The 18,510-nt window shown below is 41.1% G+C and overlaps 1 protein-coding gene across 2 annotated transcripts; it reads right to left on the minus strand.

The window, feature by feature from the left end:
* Positions 1-410: 410 nt before the first annotated feature.
* Positions 411-18,094, minus strand: rnf144b (ring finger protein 144B). Of its 2 annotated transcripts, none has more exons than XM_038712193.1 (8): positions 17,805-18,094; positions 13,315-13,602; positions 10,307-10,411; positions 7,775-7,835; positions 6,081-6,294; positions 3,911-4,055; positions 3,588-3,677; positions 411-1,506 (listed from the first exon to the last, which is right to left on the minus strand). In XM_038712193.1, the coding sequence occupies exons 2-8, from the start codon at positions 13,489-13,491 to the stop codon at positions 1,336-1,338; spliced, it is 963 nt and encodes a 320-aa protein (XP_038568121.1). In that variant the 5' UTR covers positions 13,492-13,602; positions 17,805-18,094; the 3' UTR covers positions 411-1,335. The 2 variants fall into 2 exon arrangements, with proteins under 2 accessions (XP_038568121.1, XP_038568122.1); XM_038712194.1 differs by lacking the exon at positions 17,805-18,094 and adding an exon at positions 16,607-16,628.
* Between the last annotated feature and the right edge of the window lie 416 nt (positions 18,095-18,510).

Here is an 18,510-nt window from a genome sequence, read left to right on the forward strand (position 1 = left end):
TCCTCAATCTTCCTCTTTATCACCTTGTTTCTTTTGAAATCTTCTTGAAATGTCTTCCATGTCTTATGTACAGCATTTTAAAATATCCAGTTGCTGCTGTACAAATAAACTTGCTTTGCCTAAAGAAGGAAGGACTAAGTAAAAGTGTGACATGCTGCCCACATGCTGAGTCAGTTCATGGCTCTCACACTGTATCACTAGCAGATATATTTCACTTCCTTAAACCATTCTCTAAAAATCCATCTTCATCCACACAGCAGCACATCTCCATAATACACAGTGAGAACAACAATATTGTCGCTCCTGCTATGTCAACTTCCATGTACTCTTTTCTTGTGACCATGTTTCAAAGACAAAAGTGAAATAATGAGCCATGATGTATAAATGATAAATATCACTAGCAAACACAATACCATCTGATGCATATTTATTTCAGTTACAATGCTGCTTTTAAAAAATATCTGATGCAGAGACATCAAAAGGATACCATACACACATAACCCATAAATACACATTAACACACTTTAGAAAAGTACACATTATCCTCTAGAGCCTTTGGTCTGGGACATACGCCAGTTGGAAACAACATTTGCAGAAGAAAAGTTCTCTGTGCACCACTGAAGCCCAAGTACAGAATATACATTGCACACATGATGCTGTTTGATTTCCCCCATTATGAAAGAATGTTTTGCATGTGTCAGGGGTTTAACCCTGACGGCTGTCCATTTTCATTGCTATACTTTGCATAAGATAAAGATAGAATGGGAGGCAAAACAAATACAACCAAGTGCCAGGCACTGTAGAGTGAGGCACTTGAGTACCTAAGACCTCTGGTTTGGCATCATGACATTTGGCACATGAGGGTGGCATTGCACTTTGAACTGCGCACACACGTGTGTGTGTGTGTGTGTGCGCGCGCGCACGCGTGTGTGTGTTTGCGCGAGCGATAGGTGGGCAATAACAAAAGCCCTGTACAAGGAAAAGTCTCACAGCCGCTGCCTTCTCTTTACTACCTGTTGTGCATCTGAAAACAACTAGGTGAGCGAGTTACATTCATTCTCCTCATATTTACACTTCAGACACATAAAGTACATACTCTTTAGCTCTTAAAGCTACCTGCCGGAGCTTTAAGATGACAGTCTTCACTTGTTGACCCTTAACACTATACTGAATCACTGACAAGGCTTCCAGTCTGTTGAGTCATAACAAAGTACTCCATTGTTCCACAAATTTATTCCCTTCCACCGTGCAGCACTTGCACTTTCTTAGTTTCCTTTCAGGTTTCATGAGGTTAGTGGAGTATTTCTGGGCTGTGCCGATTGAGAGGGGGAGCTGCTATGACATGGAGGAGTCTGGTTGGCTGAGGTCCTTCTTCCTCGTCTTCTTCCTCTTTTTCCTTCCGCTGCAGGGCTTGCAAACGCAGCACAGGATGCAGGGCGAGGCCAGCAGGAGGAGAGGAGATGTCACCAGCACGACGAGGCTGATCCCCACCAGGATCCCCACCACCTGAAGGGCAACACAACAGCATCTTTTAAAGCTGCACTAATCAATATCTTATATTAACAATGGACCAAGTGATTATGTCTAATGTGAAAGGAGTTGCGTTGGTGATGAACCACCTAACTCTACAGTTTCACTCAGCTGTATGGAGTATTTTTAGAACCTTTCAGCTCATTTATGTTCAGTCTCACAAATATAATGTCAGTTTGTTTTCAGTAAAGTTGTCTGACTGACCAACTAACTACAAAGTCTTTACAAACAAGTGTATTACAAAAGCATCCCAACTTCATAAAATCTTAAATAAACTCTCCTAACTTGGGATAACTGTTTAGCTATCCTAACTTTTACTTTTCCACCAGGTAGTGTTTAATAACTCCTCATAGGTGCTTTTTTTATTGCTTTTAAAAAAACAACAAAATGTCAACTGGAACTTATTCATTGATTCTACCATGTGTTTGATGACAAAACACTCATTAGTAGAAAGGCTGTAGGCGATGTAACGCTAGTTAATGTCTCATTATATAAGACTTGATGTAACAAAAGTATCCTAATGCAAGTCTTTGATAGAAGGAGATCGTTAAATTCAAGAAATACATGAAAAACACGTTAGCACAAGACGTTAGCCCGCAGCCTTTATTATTATTCTTTTTAACCTTCATTATTAACTTTCCCGAGAAGACTGGTTTCTGCCGGTGTCAGTGAGGGAGCACAGGAGGAGCCACCACTGGATTTCCTCTGCTCTTTGGAAACAACACTTGCCTTTCTCCTCACATCACTTAAATGGACGTATTTTCAACAGCATCAACGCTCCACTGGATGCCAGATATGCGGCAATGACTGTGCCCGCTATTTTAGCCCACTCTCTATCTTTAATCTCCCGAGTTAAGTATTAAGTGAATTTGGATTTCTCAACGAAGGTTACCAACACCTCTAAGTCATCTGACTTCAATGAAAGTTTTTGTTTCTGCTCACTTTTCAGTGTATGTTTCATTAAAAACGACCAAAGAACACAGATTAAAAGCCGTTTAGCTCGCGAGACTTAAGATAGGAACTTTCTGTAATACGGCCCCAGGCCCCTATCTAAATGAGTGAGTAGACCAGTGAAGTCTGAGAGAAAAAAAATGCTGAAAAAGTTGAATGAGTTTGCCCCAAAATAAGGTTTAAAGAGCATTTTCCACCACAGGTTATACTTCTGCTATGCTTGCGCGAGATTTTACGCCATAAATTTTTTACTATTTACGGCTCTATCCAGAGAGCCGATGACATGACGCCATGAGCTCATCCCACCCGAGCGCCTGAACAAATGTCATGTTAACTGATGTTATGGACACAGCATAAACGTATACATTTATTATTAACACACATTGCAGGTACTGCATACAAAATCTGTCACCTTTTTCCGCAGTATTTTTGGTGACATGTAGTGCATCTGACCTGGTCACATACCTGCTCCTCGCTAACAGCACAACATTTGCAACTGTCCCAAACCTCAACTGTGCACTTACGTCAGTGAAACTACACCACGATCTCATTACATGATTTTACTATTCATTTTACTTGGTTCGCCACGGTTCGGGTGTCCGCTTACAGTACTTTTTACAATGCACTGTATACCAGTAGTCAGGATAGTCAGATATCACATCATTTCAAATCCAAATTTTGAAAATGTACAACACAAATGCAGTGTACAGTACACTTTAAATGTACTGCCACTACAGCAGTGTTTGGAGGCAGCTAAGAAGGAGTTACAGTGGCACAGGAATTTGTGACAATCAGATGTAAAACTTATAGTACCTGTTAAGCAAGGGTGTAACCAAGTCTGTCATGAGTTGTTTTCCATTCCAAGGTTTACTGACAAGCATGAGCATTTCAACAGGGACTACTTGATCTGACAGCCAAACAATGCCGCTGGGATGGAGTCCAAAATCTTTAATGCCCCACAGTTTTACTGAAATCAAACCCGTGCATGGAACAACCTCCCACTCACAGATGAGCGGTTCTGCCGGTTAATCCATACAGACAATGACAGCCTCACAACCCTGAAATGAATTTTGTTGTCTGCTCTGCTCCGTGCTGGGTGACCTCACCTGCGTTCTGTTCCACATAACTGAGGCCCTTGAGTGTCCCAGCTTGTTTCTGCACGGCCCCTTATCATAATGCCTCAGGAAGATATCGCCCTGCAATTACAAAATGCATGTTAAGACAAGAAATCTACTATCCAGCAATCTCAAAGTACATTCAAACACAAACTACAAAGAAAGACAGAGAAGCAGAGGCTGAGATGTTGTGTAAAGAAAACGTATGAGTGTAGATAAGAGTCTAAACAGGCGGCCAGGCTGTATAGTTATTTTTCAGCTAGTGTTCAAAGCCATGCATCAGATCTGTGAGTCAGGCAGCAGGGGAGACTTACATCCAGATTCTGCAGACAGTACCAGCAGAAGGTGTGTTTGCAGCTCTTACACAGCATCTGTGCACAGCCCTGGTTCCGCTCGATGTAGATGCCACACATAGGACACTGCTTGATGGGCATGTCAGAGTTGCTGTCAGAGGGGGGCCTGTGTATCAGGAGAAAGACACAGGAGACAGGAGACAACAGGTATGCGGTTAACGGGGGCACATTGTACGAAGCCGCGAAGGCTTCAAGAGTCACCAGGCGAGAGTGTGAAATCTTTATTTAGCAGTAGAGTTAAATGTCAGTGCTCACTTTGAACTGGTTTAATTATTTTAGGATTCAAAGGTATGAGGGAAGTATTCTGTAAGTACAATCAAGGGCCATAGCTACCACTGAAAAACCAGAAGTCATGTTTTAGGGTTTCGACAACCTGATGAGTTTATATTCTACAATTTAAACAAATTCTATGAATTATTTTTGTTTTGCCATCTTGGGGCAGGGCAACAAGCTGTAAACACAATTTTGAAATATTAACATCTTATAAAGTTGTTATGGCAAACTGGTTAGCAAACAATTGCCTATATACACTTTGGCATTTTGCTAAATTAATTTTCCAATGCAAGTCCAGTATACATAGAGTACGGTCTAGACCTGCTCTATGAAAAGTACATGAACTTCTGTTATGAACTGGCAGTATATAAAGAAAACTGAATTGAATTTAATATTCACTCTCCTTTTACAATAGCTCTGATTTTGTCTCTAGCTCTTGAGGGCAACATCTAGCTCTTTTGCTACCACTGATAGTTGTTCAATTTGACATTTGGCAGGAAGTGTGCAGTGGGTTTATAACTTTCTTGGTGAAAACAGCTGCCTGTTAAGGCTGGAAAATATAATGAGAGTGGCGAGACTGACCCAAAACAGTCAGGCTACGGGCCACAAAACCAAAACAAAGAAAGCTACTATAAATGCCCCTTAGAGCTGAGGGGGACTGCAGAGTTGGGTCATAATTCACTGTGATTCGTGCATTACAAGCGACTCTATTTTTATTTGTTCAGTGATTCAAAGAGCTCTGGTGTTGTGGTCACTGACAGCTGGTTCCCCTTGTTGGAAAAACAATCAAGTCAGTCAGTGGTTTGTAGGCGGGATTAAAAATGCTGTAGTAATTTTGCCGGGCCAGTGACATAAAAAATGCCACAAAAATGCTAATGTGTGTGATGGGAAATAACCATTTTTTAAACAGCATACATCTTTGATAAACGTGAAAAATCCTAGCAGGCGACTGGAAAAACACATATGTCAGTGCTGATGGATTAAGAAAAATCAGCAACCCAAACTATTTGATGGCTAGTCACAAAACGTTGGGGTTTTCACTGAGGGACAGACTACTAACAGCGGTTTTTCTAAAACACGGCCCTGGTACAGCAAGATTGTGTTTGATGACTAAACCTGCAGGCTGAGGCAAATGTATACCATGCTCTCAAGTTCAAATTTAAAGTTGAGTTCCCTTCATTCTCCTCATGCCTGCTCCACAGCACACTGCAGAGACCACTGCAGTGCGCTGGCTGCTCCTGTACGGTGAACTAACTGGCTCGCTGCCCACCCTCCTCCTCCCTTTGGCACAGAAACAATGGAATTCCATTATAAGTCAGTGAGTCCCCAATGACATCAGTCAGTCTGGCAGAGCCACAGATCGGAGCAGCACAGTTATGTAGCTGTGCAACAGGGACGACACAGAGGGCACTGCTGAGGAATACTGACCTATTAATCCTGAAATAATGTGCATATTCAGAGCAGGGTCTCCACTGGGAGATGAGGAGCTACACATCACTTGTATAATCCGTTCAGCGTAAATATCCTGCCACAATAACTGTCAGGTATTTTAAATTAAATGGAATGGGATGGATGGGATTTCCCCCTTTAAATAAAATGATGGAATTCATAGGGTAGAAAACAGTTAAGGTAATACACACACTATATTAAAAAATAGCAAATATGTCTCCACTATATAGTCTAAATTAAATAATAAAACCCTTTAATGGAATCCTGGTTCAGTTACTCGTTTGTTTACAACAGTAACAAGTGTTTCTGTGTATACACCGCAGTGTCCTGAACTAACTCACTCAGTACAGTATCATTTTCAAAGTGCAGCCCAGACTCTGTGGCTGCAGGCAGTGGGCGGCTGACTGACCTGCTTTCATGAGAGGGTGAGGGTGACATCATGGGCTGGCGCTCGGGGCAGGTATGGCTGTCCTGCCAGGGCCCTCTGCACCCGGAGCAGAAGACGGCGTGACAGGTCGGGCAGGGCACAGCAGTGGGCTGGCCTTCGCTGCTCGGCTGCACGTTGCACACCGCCTGGCACTCAAGCACCGGGCACCAGGCTTTACTGGGGTCCAGCTTCACTCCTGTAGAAAGCAAAGGGGAGATGTGATTTCTGAAATAGACACCAAGTGGCTGAGATGTTATACAAAATAAATGCATTTTTTCCTATTCTTTAAACCCAAGTAATACTAGCAATACTGTCTGCAGCAGTAGTATCATTACAATCAGCAATGTTAATGATCTGACCTACAGCAAGCTTACAAAAACATACTTAACAGAATTAGTGCTGAAGCAATTACTCAAGTCCTCCATCAACAGAAAAGTGTGATAATCAAATTGTTTCTTAAACTAAAAAGCTAAACATTCACTGGTTCCAGCTTCTCATATGTGATTATTTGGTGTTTTTTTTTATGTTTTATGATAGTAAAATATCTTCTCTACAACAATATGACAGAGAGTCTACATGCTAGTGGCTCTGTGAGGCTGTACTGGTTAGCAAATTAGCAGTAAACACAAAGTACAGATGAGGCTCATGGGACTATCACATTTAAAGTTTGAGCTGATGATGGCGCTAGATGAGAAGTCAGAGGATCATCAGAGTTATTAGAATTCATCCTGATGGGGACATGAATGTACCGAATTTCATGGCAATCCATCCAAAAAAATCAGTCTGGACCAAAGTGGTGGATCGACTGACCAACAGACTGACTGATCCCTGGTGAGAATGACTAAAAACATCTAACAAATGCATTGTTCTCATTTCATATTGGCTATCTGTGAAGGCAAAAAACCTTCAAAGTAATTTATAAGTACAGGAGGATAGAAATTGAAATGTAAAATGCTTACAAAAAATAAATATGACAAGTTTAACACAACTAACACAAAAACTGCAGCTTTCATGATCTGACTCAGATTCCCTTCACCAGCTCATACTTTCATTATGAATCATAACAGGAGGCAAACACTGTTGCAAAACAGCCTGTACTTTGCACTCCCAATATTATTAGAGTCTTATGATTTATGGCCTGAGTAAACAATAACTATTACTGGCATCACAGCCTATTGTTATTGTGCAACTGGAAAAGACCAGTATAGCTACAAGGCAAACTAAACTCACTTTGCAATTTGTAAAGGTCAACAGAAACCTATTTCAACTGTTACTCTCTTTCTCCTCCCTCCAGTGCAAGACAGAAATACAATTTGAGCTTGCAAACATTTCTGGAACAATCAGTTGAACATAGACCATACAATTTATTAGGACTGAAAAGTTCATAACTTCAAATTTAACATAATAGTAATATGGACCTCTTGCAGCATGTGTTACTGAATATCCTACCGGTTATGTTTGGTTTAACTTAAGGTATTAATGCATAATTTTAGTGACCTCCAGGGTAAGACTGTACCAGAGCAGAATAGAAAAATGGCAGCAGGCCCCACAATATCCCAGGCATGTGAAGCTCACTCTGTGAGGCTGCTTAGGGTAATGCCACCAGCTGAAGTGTGACCTGAAATAGCCCAATGCCTGTCACCAGTCATCAGCAATGCTAATGCAACAATACCTACCTCTCTCAAACTTCAGACGCTGATACAGCTCCATCTGCTCTTCTGGGGCCAAGCTAGCTATCTGCATTCACACAGCACATAGAGATGCTTCAGTCATGTTTTAGTCACTCAGAGATTTGACACTGAATTTTGTTTGAAAAATCTTTTTGGGTGAAAGAAAAACATTTTCAAACCCTAAGAGATAAAATGCAAAAATACATGGTCAAGATTAAAATAAGGCAATTATGTGTGGTTGCTGAGAAGCTGATACTTCAAAGATCATCCAGGATCAACTGGAGCAACTGAAATTGCATTATGCATTATGTCTAAGACACCTCATTTTCATTTCCTAAATGAAAACAACAACAACTTTTTATAGTTGTAGTAGAAGCTGTCATCTGCGTGCATAGATGTTGAAAAGGTGCTCAAACAAACATTAGCTTGCAGCAGGAAATGCTCGAAAAAATTCTTCATTTCTTACTCCAATCTTTCAAGACTAAAAAAAAAGTATTAAGACTGCTGCTGTGCATTATATTAATATGAACATATCTAACTATATGTCTATATTTCTGCCTTATGTCACAACAGGATACAAGTCAAATCAATTATTATTCAGATGGAAGGCCAATGAGCCCCAGTTAAAGAGGCATTTCTTGCAATAGGTGTCAGACATTACAAAAGAGGAACTGAGCAAAAGATTTGTTCATGAAGCAGCAGTTTAAAGAGGTGGTATTGTGCTTTTTGTCTTTTTCCCTCTCCTTTATTGAGTTATATCTCTTTTTTGTGCATGTAACAGGTTTGCAAAGTGAAAAAGCCCAAAGTCCAGCCCAAAGGGAGTTCCCATCTCCCACAGAAAGCTCTGCACTGAACCGCTTGAAAACAGCTCGTTTGTAGTCCAGCCCTTCACTTCCTTTACTTGTGACGTCACAGTGAAAACGCATCATAAAGCTTGCCAAGCGGCTAGCGGGGTCAGGCACGCCCTCAAACCAAGCTAGTCTGAGCGGAGGCCTTTTGGCTCGACTCAGCCTTTGTTTGGGTTTCCATTGTAGAAATGTTGTACCTGTACCTGCTCCAGGTACTTTTTTTCGTATCACCTCACGTCCGTTGAGGTTTCAAGCGAGCTGAGGGAAACTAAAATATAACATGAAAACACGACAGACTGCTGACTGATCAGAGAGAATATTCACTATTCACTGCATCATCATTGCGTGCACCAGAGGCCAGCACCAGAAAGTTTTACAGTTTTTGTATGTAATTTCATCACTAAATCCACTTCTGCGAAGTTTTGAGGTGAGAAATCAGCTGTTTAGATTTCGAATATTGACAGTTTTACGAGAAGTGATGGCGGAACAAAAATGCTTGAATATTGTCGGAGTTGAGGAGCTCTGCAAGTGGCTGCGGGGGAAGCCTGCGCCAACCCGCGGGAGGAGCATGTGAAGCCGGCCAGCCGCCCGCTCACAGAGCCCTCTGCTCCCGCCGTCACACAGGCCGCTGCAGAGGAAAACACAGCTGGAAGGTTTTCATACCGCTTATCTGTCTTTACATTCTGAGGAATGTTGAAACGTTTTAACCGAAGATATATTTTAAGAGCTGGTGTGTGTGTCGCATTGAACATTATGTTGTGGCAGCGGTGTGTGGCGTCGCTATGATGACAAGCTACGTACGTACTATCTCTGGGTACTGTCTGCAATGGAAAACAGAGCAGGGCCGAGTAGAGTCGAGTCTATCGATTTGCGCTATGGTAGCATTTTTCGGCAAGGCAGCATAGATTGTCAGAACACTGGCAACAGTTCAACGTTTAGTCCTGATGGTAAGATGTGGAACAATGATGTTGCGTGGTTGTGGACTTGTGAGTAACTTACACCATCTGCTAGGTTACAGTTGCAGTCTGAAGCGGCTTTGATTTGGATCACACTACCTTGTTTCTTACGACCTGCCCTTCTCTGCTTCTGATTGGCTAGTAGTCCTTACCTGGGAACTGCGTATGTGCAACTCCCAACAAAGATTTTGTACAAGTAAGATGCATCACTCTGTAGCTCAAGAGCGGAGCGTAACACACAGGGTGAAAAGAGGAGCTGTAGCAATGTGCAGTATGAGAAAAATATGGTGTTTTTGAAAATTAAACCAGGTAAACCTGTTCTGGCACAACCCCTAATTAAGATTTTGAACCTGAAAATGAGCATCATACCACCTCTTTAAGCATCATCTATGATGTGACAGCTCAGCTTTCACTTTCTGTCTGACTGCTTACGTTAGCTCTCCACAATCGAAAGCAACAAAACTTTCCTCAGACCTGTCATTAAGGCTGGATACACAGCATTTTCACAACACTTCAACATACCAGCCCACACAACTTTAAAAACACAAGTGTGAAAATCCAACTTCAGATTTCTTTAGAAGGTGGCTTGCAGCACTCTTGACTGTAAACAAACTGGTGCAGCCCAAAACAGGTTTTTAGTTCAGTAATGCTTGTATTTTATTGCCTCTGTAGACTCTTTGCCTTTTTCAGTTTCACTCATGACCCACATATCATTGGTTTTAAACAGGGCATACCTCAGAGTCCAGTAGCACCCCGGTCTTTTGGCAGGCCATATCTGGGCAGGTGATGGGTGCCCCTCCTTCCTCAATGATGGCGAGCTGAACATACTGCTGCAGACACTGGAGAAGGAGAAACAACCATTAGCATTAGATATGGAATGGGACTGGGAGAACTGTGCCACTATGCATCGCAAATGTCATGCCCTTGTAAAAAGCAACATATTCATACGATTCATCATAAGCATACATGGTACATTTACTGTCACTGTTACTACCCTGATGAAAAATAATAAAAAAAAGCACTACACATGAAAACATCACTCGTGATAAATGTAGTAAAAGCAAAGTAAGTAGAGGAAGAATGAGCTGTTGTGCAAATAAGACAAACTAAATGCCACACAAACATAAGCTCATTATTGGCATTCACGCGTCAAATGTCATGTGATGCCTCAGCCTGGAAACGTAGGAAGCATTGTGTAATGGCAAATAATTTTGAGGAAGAGAAATTAAAAACATTTACTTTTCAGTGGAAGATGACATCAAATCTGTTGTAAAAATCTGGCATGTATTTTTTGACTCATTTATACGCTTTCTCATAAAGCTCCGTGTACTTCTCATCCAAAAACTGAGCTGGAAATAAAAACATAAGCAACAGTCTGTGCTCTTGAACCAGACTGGAAGAGACATTTCAGGTTTATAAAATGCTGTCCAACCGATAAGCACAGTTTACTGTATCCATTTCCCTCCTTCCTCCCCTGTGACTCTGTCTGTGTATGTGTATGTGTGTTTTTATCTGTGTGACCTTGTGCGTGCAACACTGACAACTCAGCTAGCTAGGACAGAGAATAACAGCTGCCACTATTTAGCAACCCGTCTGTGTCACGGCACAACACCAACATCCAAGTTTCGATGTGTCAGACAGGCACATATCAGAGAAGAACAGTGTAGTAGCAGACCTCTGTGCTTCTGTTTTAAATAATACAGCCCTAGATTCTAGTGATAGTGCTTCTTCTCTCTTAAAAGGACTGAAAAAGCTCCCAGGAAAATGTTTGTGAGTTTGAGTGAGCACAAGACAAAGAAAGTAAATGTGAGGAGAAACCCATATCTTTGTAGAAACCAATTCATTTCACTAAAGCTGTAATATGTAATTTGCCCATGAAAGTACAAACCCGATTCCAAAAAAGTTGGGACACTGTACAAATTGTGAATAACAACAGAATGCAATGATGTGGAAGTTTCAAATTTCAATAATTTAATTAATTTTAATCAGAATTCAACATAGCTGACAATGAAAATTTATCATTTTAAGGTAAAAATAAGTTGACTTCAAGTTTCATGGCATCAGTCTGCAAACGTGGGGGCACTGAGGAGACAAGTTGCTCAAGTTTAGGAATAGGAATGTTGTCCCATTCTTGTCTAATACAGGCTTCTAGTTGCCCAACTGTCTTAGGTCTTCTTTGTCGCATCTTCCTCTTTATGATTCACCAAATGTTGTCTATGGGTGAAAGATCTGTACTGCAGGCTGGCCACGTCAGTACCCGAAACCTTCTTCTACTCAGCCATGATGTTGTAATTGATGCAGTATGTGGTCTGGCATTGTCATGTTGGAAAATGCAAGGTCTTCCCTGAAAGAGACGACGTCTGGATGGGAGCATATGCTGTTCTAGAACTTGGATATACCTTTCAGCATTGACGGTGCCTTTCCAGATGTATAAGCTGCCCATGCCACACGCACACATGCAACCCCATAGCATCAGAGATGCAGGCTTCTGAACTGAGCGCTGATAACAACTTGGGTTGTCCTTGTCCTCTTTAGTCCGGACGTCATGGCGTCCCAGTTTTCCAAAACAAACAAACAACAAATTTTGATTCGTCTGACCACAGAACAGTTTCCCACTTTGCCACAGTCCATTTTAAATTAGCATTGAAAGAGAAAACGCCTGCGCTTCTCGATCCTGTTTAGATATGGCTTCTTTTTTGACCTATAGAGTTTTAGCCGGCAACGGCGAATGGCACGGTGGATTGTGTTCACCAACAATGTTTTCTGGAAGTATTCCTGAGCCCATGTTGTGATTTCCATTACAGTAGCATTCCTGTATGTGATGCAGTGCCGTCTAAGGGCCCGAAGATCACGGGCATCCAGTATGGTTTTCCGGCCTTGACCCTTACGCACAGAGATTGTTCCAGATTCTCTGAATCTTTGGATGATATTATGCACTGTAGATGATGATAAATTCAAACTCTGCAATTTTTCTCTGAGAAACTCCTTTCTGATATTGCTCCACTATTTTTCGCCGCAGCATTGGGGGAACTGGTGATCCTCTGCCCATCTTGACTTCTGAGAGACACTTTTTATACCCAATCATGTTGCCAATTAACCTAATGAGTAGCAAATTGGTCCTCCAGCTGTTCCTTATATGTAATTTTAACGTTTCCGGCCTCTTATTGCTACCTGTCCCAACTTTTTTGGAATGTGTAGCTGTCATGAAATCCAAAATGACATTTCAAAATGTCTCACTTTCAACATTTGTTATGTTATCTATATTCTATTGTGAATAAAATATAAAAGTTTATGAGATTTGTAAATTATTCCATTCCTTTTTTACTCACAATTTGTACAGTGTCCAACTTTTTGGAATCGGGTTTGTATCTATTTTAAGATCTTAAAACAGGAAGTGGTGCTGCAATAAAGACAAGAATCCCATTCCAAGTAATTTAAACACTGGAGTTTTGCCTAAATTTCACAAAGAAAATTTTGCTGTTGGATCACTTTTGTAAAAACTTTACCGCCTACAGAAAGTGACTAAAAGCATGAGTAGAGAATTACTTGCATTTTCTAGAGAATCTAAATATAGCTTTGAGGCACCCTAAACTGTTTCAGTAATACATATTTGATTTTGCCTTTATGGCTAATGTGTACTATTGTAGTGTCCTTGAGCAACCCTGACCTGGTTAAAAAAAACACTATCATATGGATCTGAGCATAATGTACTGTAAATAATAAACTGGTGATCTTTTCTTACCGCTGTACAGAAGACACAGTTGCAGCTCTGCAGTGCCCGGGTGGCTGCAGATGGCTGCTCGCTGAGGCACAGCTTGCAGAATATCTCCGGCCCCGGCTGGGGGTTATCGCCGGCCTCAGGGGTCCCCGGTGCCAAATCCCCAGCTTCCCGACTCAGGTTGGGACTCCTGCTGGCCATGTTGGGGCGTGGCAGGCAGGCAGGCAGGTAGGTAGGTAAAGTGGGAGGGAAGAATCAGTCTGGTCCTAGCCCTTCTGCTGGGGACTGAGAGGAGCTAGTACCTCCATGTTCCTGAAAGCAGAAAAAGTTTTAATTAATTTGTCTCTTCAGTGTAGGTGTAGCACTTTTCTTCCTCTTTGTTACAGTTCCCACAATCACTGCCAGGCCTTTCGACAACACTGCAGCCTGTTTCTGGAAACCTGTCCTCTCCTGGTAACTGGTATATCCACAGTGATGACTTCACCTTTCCCTGAGGCAATACACCGCCAGTGTCCTGTTCCCAGGGAGATGAATTAGTCACTCTTTAAAGCTGCGTGGTGCAGGAAGTAAAATGTCATTATGTCTAACTACTGCCATATTATCAATTTCTCATCATGTCTGTTGTTTCTCCATAAACGGCCGTCATATATTTAAGGCCAAAGTCCAAGGTCTGCATTTACTGAGCCTACAGTTATTGACCAGCGCCTCATTAATTCTGACAGGAAGAATTGATTGTCATTCGTTTTAGAAACATGGTAAAGGCAGGCTCGTGTAGTTACAGTAGGTGCCTGGAAGCTATTTGAGTAGAATGTTATTTCAGCATTGAGAAAAACTACATGGAATCGAAAGAGGGAAATTTACTCAAATGCAATGAATGCTTTTGAAAACTGTCTGACTATAATGTACTGTTTAACATTAGGAATTTGAGACTAACAAGGATAGGATGGATTTATACAAGTTATTTTTGATTTCAACATTTCTGTTTGTACAACGATGACAACATTTGGACAATGTATTACTTAGGCACAGAACTGCTGAAAAATAGCTCAAATGTTTTCAATGTAAAATTACCCATTTAACAACTGCTAGCAGCTCTGTGAGGCTGTACTTGTAGGCACAGCAGTGCTTTGAGCTAAATCCTAAAGTCAGCATGGTAACATGCTCATAATAATAAGTAATATGCTTATGTTAATGTTGTACCATAGTTGCCATCTTAGCATGCTATCATTTGCCAATTGCCACTAAACACAAAGCACAACCGAGGCTGATGGGAATGTCAGTTTTGCAGGTATAAAACAAAGTACTGGACAAATTACAGTGTTGACCTAATAATAGTTCCACTGATTGATGTTCACCATTTTAGCTTGGTGTGTTAGCATGCTACCATTTCATGTTTAATAAAGCATCAAGCATAAATGTAAACTGTGATCTCCACATTTGGTTCTCAGACATAATGCACTAATTACATATTTTGGAACAGCAGCACAGAGGTGGGTGGGTAATAAAGGCCTAATCTGGTGTTAAAGTGACCCAAAGTCACCAAATCCAAAAGAATCCCTTTGGTTCTGTCCAATCTCAAAAAGCACCAGAAATAATAACCCCATAATCTGGGATTTGCTAACAGTGGTTGGACACAGAACAGGGTCATGCAGGAAACGGTGGCGTTAAAAACACACTCTGCAGCCTGAGTGGCTGTTGAAATCACACATTATCCCATGTACAATGCTCTCTATTTCAGCAGGCTGTTAAAGTTGGCAGGAAACTTTGGAGCAGCTCAATCAATACAGCCACCACCACTACCAGTGTCCTAAATTTTTCATTGACTGCTCTTTTATTATTGCTATTGATCAGAAGCAGCATGCATTCAGATATTGATAGTGGAGCTTGTGTAGCTGCGTATGTTGTTATTTCTGCACAATCATGGTATCTTCCTGCACTGCTTTCAGACAGGCCAGCTGAGTCGGCTGCAGTCATCATCCCACAATGCTGTCAGCCTGTCCTGTCCTGCCCAAGCTTAAGCAGCCCCAAGATCTCACATGGGAAAATAACAGGTCTCCAAGCAGCTAGCTTTGCTGCATGGAAACTATTCAATTTGTATTTAATAACAGTGTAAAGCCTGTTATTCCTGAACAACTTTAAAGTTTAAAGACCTTGAGATTATCAGGGTAACCATCTGTCAATAGATGGTGGATGTGCTTTTCTCTTAGAAAAACAGACAAATCAGTTTTGTTCTATCTTTGATACAACAGATGTTGATTGATTGACTGTGAACTGTAGAATTCATCAGTACATCGTGGTTGTCAACTGAAAGCTATTTCAGATGAATTTCTCACCCTGAATGTTTGCAAATGGGTAAAATGGGTATACAGGTGTGCTCCAGGTTAAGGTCCAGGCTTGACAAAACGGGACACAGGTTGGCCAAGCAACGGAAAGTCAGAGACTATTGTGCTCATATCTTTAAAGAGACATCCTGGATCAAGCTCTTGTCAGACAAACCGTGTTTTGGGCCGACAAAGCAATCCACCCAGATGAGAGATGGCGGACTCTGTGTTTCACAACGATGGTGCTCGGTGCTGAAATGCCGTCAAAGTGGATGAACACTGTTTTCTAAATGTCAGAATTTTAATGTGAGGATGATAACCATATTATCATCACTATCTTGTTGCTGATTTTTACATTCCCCCAGAAGCAAATTCAAAAAATGCACTGCTGAATTATTTCCTGGGTGTGCATTTGTATGTATATATGCATATCAATAACTGTATTTACTGTTTTATTTTATGTTACCATATTCTAATATACATTTAATTATCTCTTATGATCTATGTTTGTAGCTTGAAGGAACTTCCTTGTGTTGTATAATGACAAATAAACGACCTTAATATATTTAAATGACAATCAAATGCGCTTCCCTGTGTTAAAATATTTCTTTTCAATCTTTTTGCTGTGCAAATAAAGATTGTAGCCTCAGTTCATTCAGTGAAGCTGTAACATCCAGCCCTGTCTAGCTGCTGAGGTTGCTATGGTAACACCGCAGCATTTTTAGTGCATGGTTTAAATGCACTAAATTAAGTTGAATTGTGATTTTCTATTATTATATTGGTAAAAGTAGTGAAATATGGGGTTTGTGGCTACGCAATTATATCTTATTGCTCATTATTTAATTTAATTAGTTATGTTTTGTTATGCTAGCTAATTATCTCAGCTCTCAGATGTCGACAGGATTCACACAGAATGAATTGGATATCGTATATAACGAGATAAAACAATTTAATTACGTTTAAAATCACAAATTACAACTTTTAAAATCATTTACCAGGCGGAGATATTGAGTCCACGCGATCTACCTTGCGTCAGTTGGGAAAAGGCTTTGATCTGTGCACGCACGCACGTACGTACGTAACGACGCTGAACGTTTTTGGTGAAACTCACTAGTTCTAGTTTATTCACCTGTTAAATTCACGCCTCATGAAGTGTGTCCTCAAATCCTCTCCATCGAAAATAACAGTAGTTTTTACGGATGAGCATGTACGTGGGTGGCATTTGCAGGTCGGAAAATCCCAAATTCCGCATTAATCCGGGGGAAAAAAAAAAATCACATATATAAAAGTCAATACAAAATACTGACGACCAGAACTTTCAATCGAAATACACCACTATGTTGCCTGCAGGCACCTGAAAAGCAATCAAAACAGAAAATAAGAGTCCACATTCAAACTTTAATCTCCACTGTTGGAGCTTTTTAATCAAAACGCCCTTGTGAGCAAACTGTTCCTTTTAGGTGTAGGCCATTTGGTGATTAGCAGTCCTCACGGATCAAGGTTTAGATGGCATTCCAGCCAAGAGGGATCAAAGCATCATTGTTGACCAGAGAGGCAGAAAAGGAAAACCAGATCTGCCCGGTGAAAAGCTGCTGTTTTCACACAGAGTGCCACTGTGTTGGGAAGGAGGCAGCTGGGACTGTGTGCTCAGGAAGTGTGTTGCAAAATATATATGGCATCATTTATACATCTGCCATCACCCATTGTCTGTATCTCTGGATTTCTGGACCAATAACCTGTGTGCTTTTGGGAGAAAGCCTAAAACAAGAGCGCATAAAGTTGAAACACAGGCATTATGGAGAAAATGATAGGGTGGTAACATGCAAACCTATAATGTTTAACCAAACTGAGTGGGGTGGGGATTGAATTAGATTTTTGTGATTTTAAGGTATATTATTCTTAAAGTTATATCCTGTGCGCTGTAATGCACAATGCTTTTGTTTCTACCCTGAGGTTAGCATGGTATATGTTTCATGCCAAAATAACAGTGTAATGTCTCATCTGCTCGGGTTACAGTGCATTCAACATGAAATTTCACACAACTGCATCCCCATCAAGGTTGCAAAGGACAGGTCAAAATTCAAATTCTGACGCATTCACGGTGTAGGCTAAGGTATAAACGTTTTGGGTAATGGGTGGCCTATATGATGCGGACAAACGGCAGATGAGCAGAGGAGAGAGGGGGGACCTTACCTTGCCTGTGGACCACTGGGTGTAGGAGCTCCCTGAGTCCAGATCCACAGCCGCAGTGCTTATACTGTGGAGCAGACACATGTGTTGATACACTCTGCTGTTATAATAACCTCTGCTGTCGCCAGATTCCACCGCCGCACCGATACCGCCTTTTCTCACACACGTAGCAGCTTAAAGAAAAACTAAAAACATGTTTAAACGTCCTGCGTCCTGAGTGTGTGCCTGCTCTGCTCCTCCGTTTTGTTTCCATCCAGGAAGCAGTGCCTGCTCTCTGCTGATCACTCCACTCTTGACTGCTCCTGCCGGTTATTATTTCACTATATCCATGCTGCGTTCAGGTGCAGCATGAGAAATGGAAATCACGCCATGAGCTGCTCAGGAAGGTGTGACAGGTAGCTTATATAGAGAGACTCAAAACTGGCATTAGTAAAAGATTATCAGACAAGCCAAAATAAAACTAAATAGATCAATAAACAATATTATCATGTGTTTGATCCGTTTTATAAACAGTCTATGGTTTGATCATTAAAATATAAACTGATTGAACGATAAAGGAGAAGTAAACAATATATCTAACAATATTGTTTATTGATGTATTCAGTTTCACTTTTGACTTGTTTGAAAACCTGCATTGTTGCGTTGGCGCACTCTACGGTCAGTTCTGGTATATTCATGACTTTTTCCTGTAAGTACCTGCTCAGCAGCA

The sequence above is a fragment of the Micropterus salmoides genome, unplaced genomic scaffold, assembly GCF_014851395.1.
Source record: "Micropterus salmoides isolate LMB-PRFRI ecotype aquatic unplaced genomic scaffold, ASM1485139v1 Ms_hic_scaffold_11, whole genome shotgun sequence".
NCBI lineage: Eukaryota > Metazoa > Chordata > Actinopteri > Centrarchiformes > Centrarchidae > Micropterus > Micropterus salmoides.

Coding starts and splice junctions, on each gene's coding strand:
- rnf144b (XM_038712193.1), bottom strand. CDS start 13,491: ATGGCCAGCAGGAGTCCCAACCTGAGTCGGGAAGCTGGGGATTTGGCA. Junction 7,836..10,306: donor GGGTGCTACTGGACTCTGAG/GTATGCCCTGTT, acceptor GTGTGAATGCAG/ATAGCTAGCTTGGCCCCAGA. Junction 3,678..3,910: donor ACTGTCTGCAGAATCTGGAT/GTAAGTCTCCCC, acceptor TTGTAATTGCAG/GGCGATATCTTCCTGAGGCA.